The 10,842-nt window shown below is 38.1% G+C and overlaps 1 protein-coding gene across 1 annotated transcript; it reads left to right on the forward strand.

Annotated features, from left to right (window-relative positions):
• Positions 1-2,213: 2,213 nt before the first annotated feature.
• Positions 2,214-5,490, forward strand: LOC309968692 (histone H3.3A-like; the record flags this gene model as incomplete). The annotated part of the gene is made up of 2 exons (XM_082850056.1): positions 2,214-2,302; positions 5,082-5,490. The coding sequence occupies 2 exons, from the start codon at positions 2,214-2,216 to the stop codon at positions 5,488-5,490; spliced, it is 498 nt and encodes a 165-aa protein (XP_082706182.1).
• Between the last annotated feature and the right edge of the window lie 5,352 nt (positions 5,491-10,842).

A 10,842-nucleotide genomic window follows, 5' to 3' on the forward strand; every position in this document is an offset into this window, starting at 1 on the left:
AAGGGAACGGAGATGGTATTCATAAAACAATGGATTCATCTGATCAGATGTATTGTAGCAGGAATCAGTGCCTACGTTTTAAGGCAGAGGAAACAGATCTAAATATTTCAGCATAGGGCTGGGGATTAGTAGTAAATTCAGTTAACCCAGGGAAAGTAAGGCCAAATTCTGGACTACCTTGAAGGCCAGAAAAAGAAGATGAGAATAGATTTGGTCAAAGTGAAAACATTGGTAGATTTGGAGCAAAGGATTTGCATATTATTACATCTACTTTATTTACTCTTTCTTTCTCTGTTAAACTAATATTGATGAGTGTAGTCTAGGTCAATCAAATTCATATTAGATTGTAGTTGACTATACCATAGAGTTCTTTGAGACTAGTATAGGAGGAAGTTTGGAAGGGATTATCAGACAGATGGAGAATAAGTCCTACGCCTGACTCACTGCGTTGATCTGGTTTATATATTGTGATCCTGTGTGATATTTCTTTCGAAACACAGCTTTAGTAGGTTAGAATATTATAGACCACAGTTATAGGTAGTAAAATAATAAAAATCTAGATACGGAAAGGAACTTTTAAAGCTAAGAATATTTCAAGTTAATGGCTACCTGCCTCAAAACTGCCTGGAATAAATTTGGAGGTCAATAAATCTTTTTGCATTATTACTGAAGACAGATCCAAAACCCCCTGGACCGAAGATGGTTTGCCTCAAAGCTCACAGTACTTTATAATAGAGGGGAAACTAGCCTCTGGGTCTCCTGTCTTTGGAGATTCTCACTATTTTTCTTAACTCTGACTCTGCATTTTTAATCTCGTATCATGTTGCAGTTCCATTGCTTGGGATAAAAAATATAAAAAATTTTTAATATGTTTATAAAAATATAAAATTTTATTAAATTCACTGGCTAATCGCAGAACAAGAGATAAAAGAACAAACCTGAAATCAAATATTTGACTATAGTAATCATAATCTCAGAACTAATCTTTTTCAGTAACAGATATATTTATGCTGTACTAAATTTTTATGGTTATTTTTCCTTGTTCAAAACTGATTTATTGCCAACTCTATTACTTTTATCCAATCACACTTTAGAAGAACATCATCAACATTTGTATGTCTCATTAGTAGAACTGTCTTAATCCACCATAAAAGTGAATTATTTCTCCCAATTTATTCTAAATTCAATAGCATCACGTTTTTTAAAATGCATTGTCTATTACAGGCTTTGGCTATTGTCAAACTGATTCCCTCACATCTATATCTCTACTTAGTGTGTTGGGTAAGACTTTTTAGTACTTTACAAAGAAAATTACTTAAATCATCCAACTACCATAATTTATGGGGTACAGTCTATGTGCAAAGCACTGGGCCAAATGCTGCAGGGGAAACAGCAAAAAAGGTACTTTTGCTGTGCCTTTGGAAAGAGTATCTTAGAATGTGAGGTAAAGATATTCCAAAGAGGAAAAGTTTTGGAACACTTACAATGCAACCTATAAATGAGGGCAAATCAAATGCAAAATTAAAATAGTGCGGGATATAGAAGGGACACAGTATATAGGCGAGTTCACATACTATTGCACTCTTATCTGGCCTAATCCCACCAGCCTCAGGCTCTTGTATTAGCGTAAGAGTTGTCTGTTTTTTTCGATACTGTTGCGTGTTACATGTTGTACCGTGCTGTAAGCCCTCTGGACTACTGCTTCTACATTACTTGACAATCTTGACTTTAGCCTGGAAAATTCATCCCCTGATTTGTCCTCCTCAATCTAGCAAGCGTTCTTTCCATTGTCATTGTTTTGTTGCAAGTCCCAAATTGTTGATGGTATCAGAAGCAGATCCAGCATACTCACTAACCACTATCTTAGTCAAAGAGGAAAATCTTACAACTCAAATGAGTATCAAGTTGGGCTGAAATTCTCTGACACCACAGACTGAAAGAGCAGAACATGACCTCTTGCAAAACATTTGTTTTGAAATTCACTGGCATTTAATGTCAATGATAGGTTGGATCAGAAGAGTAAAAATACTGCCTCCAGAAAGTCATCATTAAAATATTCTTGCTTTTGCCTATGTAAGATATGCCTTTTACACTAATATATGATCATATTACCATGACTCTCAAATACTTATTCCATCTAGGATTAACTTATTATTAGAGGGAGTGAGGCCTTAAAGATATGTAATACAGGCAAACGTTATTTCTAACGTGATATGAGGCAGTTCCTACAGGAATCTGTGGGAGTAGGAACCGAACATGTAGGGCAACTTCAACATACAGGTAAGGCAGATGACAGTCCCAGGTCAGACAGAATCCAGCCATGGAAATTGGGACACCAAGGAAGAAAGGAAGGGAGAAAAGAAAGTTATCACCATGAAGCAGAAGTGTGACATTAGAAGGGTATGACCCAAAGAAAAAATTTATCTTTCTTATCAATTCTGCCTTGGGTGATGGATGATAATTTTGGTTAATGCTGAACTGGAAACAAGGGGAAAAAAAAGGAAAGCAAAAAAGAAAAAACAATATTCTTAGTCTTTTCTAGTCTAGGTAATACTGATTACTTAGATGAATCTGCCCAATGACTATTTATAACTTCACAAAACTTTATGGTCCTCCACTCTTGGAACACCAGCTTCCTCCTGTAACTTGTTGTGACCCTGAGCTAAACTTCTAGGCCTGTCTTTGATGCTGAACTTCTTTTTAAGTGCCCAAACACTGGCCTTTCAAAAGCATCACACGAAACGTTGACTTCATTATCTTCTCAATATTGGTTTCTCTTACCATCCTAAGCTAATTCCATGAATGACACCAACAATCAATCCTAAGACTCTACTTGGCAGATAATTGTGTCTGATTAGCCTTTAATGATGATATTTTAAGAAGTTTTGAGACCTTACTTCCCATTTATAATTTACAGCAAGAGGTACTAATTTTCTATTTATGGGACTAATACAAGATTTTTGAAATAAGTTTATACAATTGAAAAGCTGGGTTGCCTTAAAGAAAGTATCAAAGCAAACAGTCCATGGACTATGTATATAAGTTCAAGTTGTAAAATTGATTCACAAATGATTTATTTCAAAACTCTGTCACAAGTCTTAGAATACCCTCTATATGCTGGTAGTTGCCATCTTTTCATTTTCAATACTTACTGTCCCTACTTCCACGTGAATCTTAGGTAACAGCCATTGTTATAATTCATTGCACACGGGTGTACTGCACCCCCCCCCCCCCCGGCTTTTCCCAATGTCAGTTACTTTGCTTGGAATTAACCCCTCCAGTCATGGGTGGAGGGATCATCTCCATCCCCATTTATGTGCCTGACAAATGTCTCCTGGTGTTTTTTAAAACTCATCAAAACACATCTCACTACAATGATGTTTTAGATTTCTACATTTATCCTTCAAAGTTCTTAACCTTCAAACACGTTTCAGTCCTTTTCGTATCTCTAGGCACTTGCCACAAAGCCTGAATCAAGATAGGAACCTAAAAAAATGTTTTGAATGAATAATTATTTCTTAGATATTAAAAATTAATGTTTAATACATTAGAGCGATAAATAAACCTTGTCTTTTGGCTCTGGGTAGCAGTCCCACCAAAGATTTCTGCCGGCCACGTTTGCCTCTCAAACTCTAAACAGAAGCATATACAAATCCTGAGTACTGACAGTCTCTAGATGTTGCTTCCAGAAGCCAACAGCTCATCTTTATGGCCTATTCTCAACTCTAACTGCTTTCCATTACATATTCTCTCCTTTTTTTTTTTTTTTTTTTTTACATTTAACCAGAAGTATATTTATTTAGTCCTCCAAAATGTGTTTTTTTTTTTTAACATCTTTATCGGAGTATAATTGCTTTACAATGGTGTGTTAGTCTCTGCTTTATAACAAAGTGAATCAGCTATACATATACATATACCCCCATATCTCCTCCCTCTTGCATCTCTCTCTCACCCTCCCTCTCCTTTTAAAGAGTCTCTTTAATTTAAAAGTCAAGCATATCAAGTCTTCTGTCCTGCTTCACAGGATGTAGGGGACATTATTCCAAGGCCTGAGGCTTAATAAAGGTAGATGAGCAAATGTCCCTTCTCCCTCAATGTACTGTATCAATGATTTCTAAGGATAATTTAGTCTAACACTCCACGAGAGGTTAGAGTATTTGCCAATAATTGTTTCCTAAAAGAAAATTGTAAGTTGAGATCACAGCATTGCATCAATTACTATAATTAGTCTTTGATATTAAAAAAATAGACAATTTTAGCCTGAATATGACTTTGAGTAGCCTCCTGGTATCTGTAATCTTTCCCCCAAAATCCTTTACATTATATGCCAAAAAGAGAAGAAAGACCCTTAACAAAAGATGGATCAGATTACATTTGGGTTTTTGTTTTTTTGTGGGTTTTTTTGTTGTTTTTTTTTTTTTTGCTGTTTCAGAAGAAGTCATTCAACCCATTCTGTTCAACCCATTCTGGATACAGGTGTGAGGGATGATGACTTCCCCAGGACAGAATCAGAATGCCAATGTCCTATCCCTATTTATTCCTTTGTAAGTTGTGGACAGCCAAATCACTGGGTTTCAAACGACAGAGCTCTCACAGGTTTCAAGAAAGAGGAAGACAGTTTTTCTAATCATTTAAGTACCATTTAGTCTGATTTGTAATCTATGGAGACTGCCAGAGAAGGCAAAGGGTTCTTGTGGAGTAATATAGAGGGGCTGCAAGTTCTGAAAGTAGTGGAGAAGACGACTAGGATCTCAAGTCAGGAGAGTTGATTGAGAAGGGGTTTGCTACTCAGAAGCGCTAGATAAGTGATCCTAAAGACCCTGCCACTGTTGCCATTTAAATGCCTGGAAATATTGGATCTGAGTTTGTGATAGCTGACCAGCCTGCCTTCTCAGCACTTGCGTCAAGAGACCTCATGAAAGAAAAAGGTGTGCTGAGGGATAGACTCGGTGTCAGCCATCTTTCAACTGTGTTCGCTGCCGCCGCGGTGCCGCTGTCGCTCTCTGTCGCCAGCGCCGCCTCTAGCTCGCTGAGCTCCAGCTGAAGGAGAAGGGGGGTAAGTAAGGAGGTCTCTATACCAGGGCTCGTACAAAGCAGACTGCCCGCAAATCGACCGGTGGTAAAGCACCGAGGAAGCAACTGGCTACAAAAGCCGCTCGCAAGAGTGCGCCCTCTACTGGAGGGGTGAAGAAACCTCAACGTTACAGGCCTGGCACCGTGGCACTCCTTGAAATTAGACGTTATCAGAAGTCCACGGAACTTCTGATTGGCAAACTTCCCTTCCAGCGTCTGGTGCGGGAAATTGCTCAGGACTTCAAAACAGATCTGCGCTTCCAGACTGCAGCTATTGGTGCTTTGCAGGAGGCAAGTGAGGCCTATCTGGTTGACCTTTTTGAAGACACCAACCTGTGTGCTATCCATACCAAACGCGTAACAATTATGCCAAAAGACATACAGCTAGCACGCCGCATACGTGGAGAACGTGCTTAAGAATCCACTACGACGGGAAACTTCATTCTTTAAAAAAAATTTATCTTCCTATTATTGGTAGTTCTGAACGTTAGATTCCCCCCCACCCCGCCCGTGGGGTCAAAAGGTACCTAAGTAAATGATTGCAGGTGGAAAAATAGGGGACAGAAATCAGGTATTGGCAGTTTTTCCATTTTCATTTGTGTGTGAATTTTTAATATAAATGCAGGGACATAAAGCATTAATGCAAGTCAAAATGTTTCAGTGAACAAGTTTCAGCAGTTCAACTTTATAACAATTATAAACAAACCTGTTAAATTTTTCTGGACAATGCCAGCATTTGGATTTTTTTTTTAAAAAACAAGTAAATTTCTTATTGACTGCAAAAAAAAGAAAAAAAATATTGCACAGTTTGAACCCAAAGTCTCAGACAATCTACCATTACGTTACTGTGATAAGTAGAATAACCACCCCTTCAAAAAAAAATGAATAAAAAGCTGTTCAAACATTAATCCCCAGAACCTGTGAATAAGTTATGATCCATGAGAATAGGGGAATTAAGGTTCAGAAACAATTAAAGTTCCTCATCAACTGACTTTAAAATAGGGAGACTATCCTGAGTTAGTCAGGTGGGCCCAAAGCAATCACAAGAGTCCTTAAAAGTAGATAAGACGATTAAAAGAAAGAGCCAGAGAGATGGCAGTGTTAGAAGGATCCTGGCCAATATTGCTGGTTTTTGAAGATAGAGAAAGGGAATCATCAGGCAAGTAGAGCAGGCAGCCTCTAGAAGCTGGAAAAGGCAAGGAAATAAATTCTTCCCTAGAGCCTCCAGAAAAGAATGCAACCCACCAACATTCTGATCTTAGCCTAGTGAGATCTGTGTTAGTCTTCTAATCTATAGAACAGTAAAATAATACATTTGTCTTATTTAAGCCACTAAATTTGTAGTCAATTATTATAGCAGCAATAGAAAATGAATACAATTACAAATGCCAGGAATTTTTCCTTTGCCACCATGACTACTTCATGGGGAGTCTCCTTCCCAGTTCCACACTGGATGACTAGAAGACCCAGGGAAGCCCCTGGTCACTTGGCAGAATGGTATACAGAAGATCGCATTCTTGTACTTGGATCTGAAACTGAACTCACTATATGATCACAGAAGAGTGATAATGAGAAAAGGACACCTCTGATTTTATGATGCAAATCTGTTCTCTGTCTCTGCACAACCCACCACAAATCACCTATATCTGCAACTATCCTACCCTTCTCTGCATCATAACTGGGGATTTATTACCTCTCCACCTGTCTACAGATGGTGATTTGAAACTTATTCCCTTCTTCCCTCATAAGCATTTGACTGAATTGATTACTTTTCCTCTCCATTGTGTATTTAATCCCTCCCTCTGGTATGAAAACTTCCTGCTGTGATTTTTAAACATTACCAAGTCTCTTTCCTCAGCAAACAATCAACAAAAGAAAAACTTTCCTGCTGTTTCCTATCCTATCTCTGTCTAGAACCCTGGGGGGGGGGGGAACAACTACAACAACAAAATAAACTGCTCTCTGTAATAGAAGTACTGCTGTTTCATAGGTCCATTTGTCATCTCCCTTTCTTTCTTCACTTAAGTCAAACATAGAGTCATAGCTCTCCCTAAGGTGACCAATGAAATGGACATTCTTAGAGCAACTGACATTGTTGACCTCTCCCAATGTCTTCAAGCACTCCTTTATTCAACCATTTGCAAAGGACCATTCTCTATCTAGGAATGCTACTTTTCTCTCCATTATTAGTGTACATATCTCAGATTGGCACTTACGCAGGAAGTATTGCCTAATTACTATAATCCCTCCATCATATACTTATCACACTGTGTATTTAAATGTGAGTTTGCGATTAATGGATTAATGTCTATCTTTTCCATGGGAATGTAAGCTCGTTGATCTCAAGGCCCATGCCTGTTTTTGCTTACCATTATAGCATAATTTCAAAAACACTGCTAAAAGCAATCCCAAGAACATTGATAGGTACTCAAAAAAGATTTGTTCAGTGAATGATAAGCTTCAAAAGGAAAAAATACACACCTAGAAAAAAGTGAGAAATCAGTACATTTACTGAGTAGTAATGTGATACGGACATGCTAAACACTTGGATGGCTCATCTTACTTAATTTTTTAAATGACCCAATGAAAGTAGTAGCTACATTATATAGATGAGAAAACACATTTGGAGAAGGTAAATAAATCCTCCAAGGTCTTACAGTAAAAAGTGGCAAAATTAAGACATGGAATTTAGACGTACTTAGTCCAAAGATTATGCTATGTGGTCTCGCACTCATACTGTCTTTACCTAAAATTTTGCTATTTTGTTCAATTTTTGCATTAATTTCAGTTTTTTGAAGTACTGCATTAAACGGTAACTTTTTTGGATAAATGTGTTTTTGATGCCTCCTTACATGTTGCAGCTGAGATAAGGGCCTCACTTGCCTTACTTATCCCATCCTAGTCTGGCCCTGCACAAATTATAGGGTTTGGTTAAAATGTTTATTCAAAAAGTAAGCTATACCTGGAATGAAGCAATAGAAATCGGCCTCTCAGAGAGAAAATAGGAGAGACCAATATTTTTAACCTGGATCAGAAGGATGAGAATGGGTTTAATAACAGGCTCCATCACTCAGTAAGGTAATGATGAGCAATCTGAAGGAGCAGTGACAGGTGATTCTCTACCGCGCCAAGGGCAGAAAGAGAGAGAAAGCCTTCCGGGATTTTCTATGCAGACATAAAAATAAGTTTACGTTTGGCACAAACATCACTTCTACCATATTCTGTTGGTCAAAGCAAGTCACAAGCCCAGCCCAGATTCAAGAGGAGGGCCAATATACTTCACCTCTTGATGAGAGGAGTTGCAAAGTCACGTTGCCAGGGGTATATATTCAGGTAGGAGAATGGCTCCTACTATCTTTTGCCAATATTCCACTACAGGTAGCAATGTTAGTACCATCATAACATTACTAGCACTGAGTAAATAAGTTATTCATTTGTAAATCTTTGGCAGTTTAGTTGGCAAATGACAGTTGTTTTATTTTGCTTGTTGATACTTAATTTTGAACCTCATTTTGATAACTACGGATGGAAATCACATTCTGCAACATTCTGATTGCCTTAGAGGGAGAAGAAGTGATTCTCAAATAAGAGACACTTTAGCTTCTGTTTGTTTGTTTTTGTTTTTCTTGATAGAAGAAAAATTTGCAGCCACCTCGATTCCCCTGCCTGTTCATTTAAGAGACTTAGGTCAATTTACTCTTGGAGACATGTGATCACTGGGTTTGGGCACATCGTGTTAGGAAAGGCCATCCACAGGTCAGAAATGATGAGATACCAAGTAAAGAGAATCTGCTGAAGCCCTCTCTATTAAAAATGCAGTCTCGGGCTTCCCTGGTGGCACAGTGGTTGAGGGTCCACCTGCCGATGCAGGGGACATGGGTTTGTGCCCCGGTCCGGGAAGATCCCACATGCCGTGGAGCGGCTGGGCCCGTGAGCCATGGCCGCTGAGCCTGCGCGTCCGGAGCCTGTGCTCTGCAACGGGAGAGGCCACAACAGTTAGAGGCCTGCGTACGGCAAAAAAAAAAAAAAAAAAAAAAAAAAAAAATGCAGTCTCTGAGTAACACTTAATGTCTCCAAGAGTAAGTAAAAATATTTTAGAATCACCTGGGAATGGACTAAACGGGTGATCTTCTGGTTTGAGCCTCCTGGATGCAGTTCTCCTGTCCACATCCAAAGTAAAGGAATTAAGCAGGGAAACAAGTTCTCTAGTTTTACTTTACTTCCTGCCTCAAACAAGGTTTCATTATTAATGGAAATTGTTATAGAAAAACTTGGGATTTTTTCCCCATGTATTGTTTATGTGCCTGTTTAAATTCAAATTTGAGCCAGCAGCTAGGGAAATAAGAATATTTGAAGTATATGGCAAATATCCCAAATGCTGAAACCTGATTTATCCAGAAGCGTAAATGCTGAATTATACACCTCCCATTTACTCTAAATTGTACTGCCCACATCTTTGTGGCGCTGCCCATAAGGTGTCTAATGAGTTATATGCCAGCACTTATTTAACAAGAAACCAAATAGAGCGTAACTGAAACCTGGGTACATTTTGTTTTTGTTTTGTTTCAGAGAGCTGTCAGATATTTCAGTCCAATCTTAAAGTTGCTGCTTTCCTTTATTGCAAGTGGACTTCAGAATTTTAGTTACCTCTTGCTACAAAAGGTTTCAGTTTACAGGGTGGCAGGAAGAATGAAGATCGATGGTTGCTGGGTCTGGTTGGTCATACCAATTTGTACTGCAATCTAGGTGCTGCAGTCTCTGAGATTTGGGTTTAAATGTGTGCCTTGCAGCTTTAGAAGAAAGATGCAGTCTGCATACAGCTGTAGATCAACGCTGCTTATTCACAGGATGAGGCATTCATCATGCCTCTGCTCATGGGCATTTCGTGGGACAGAGAAAGGAAAGGAAAAGAAAAGGATAGAGATGAGATGAGAGAAGAAAAGAAGACAGAAAAGGAGGGAAGGAGTAAGAAAGAAAGGGAAGGAGGGAGAGAGGAAAGGAGGAGGGGGGGACACAGGGAAGTGATCTTATTTATTTTCCTAAAATAGCACAGTTACAGCTGTATCTTTCAGATAACAAATCATGGTTTGTTCATAGAAAATAGCATAGGTTGAAAAAATATATATTATTGCTTAATAAATACATGCTTAATAAAAATCTAATAATAACTAACCTCCAACGCATACTGAATAATAAACAATATTTTTACTGGTATATATCTCTAATTAATACAAATTAATTGCTTTTTTCAAAATCTTGGCTTTGAGACATTATCTTTCTAATTTGCCTCATAAAGTGCCCGACAATATTGCTATTTTGAAATATCTGCATTTGAAGGATTTCATGTGATTCATAATTCAAATTTTTTATTTCCAAATAATCACACTAAATTTGTAATGAAAGCCAAGTATCCTTCTTCTTTTATGAATTTGAAAACTGAGCAACGCAATGGGTTCGGAAGTTCTAATTTTATAATGCAAGCACATTCCAACTTTCAATGATTTAGTTTCTTGCTTTACCTTTGAGACAAGTCACATAACATGCTATTTTACACATGTGTTGCTTTTAATTGCTTGCTTTCTTGTCCCATAAAACCCTGAGGAAAGGCAGTAAGAAATAACATCTTTTCTTTGTAGTGGAGGAAAATAGCTATAGCTCATTTTATAAAAACAAATCCTTGGGAAGTCACACAAGAAGCATCAATCCTGATTCAGTGCAGAGTTTGGATTGTGAATCATAGAACAGGTCTAGCTTGATTCTTTGGTATCA

The sequence above is a fragment of the Leucopleurus acutus genome (genome assembly GCF_964270905.1).
Source record: "Leucopleurus acutus genome assembly, chromosome: 1".
Lineage (NCBI taxonomy): Eukaryota > Metazoa > Chordata > Mammalia > Artiodactyla > Delphinidae > Leucopleurus > Leucopleurus acutus.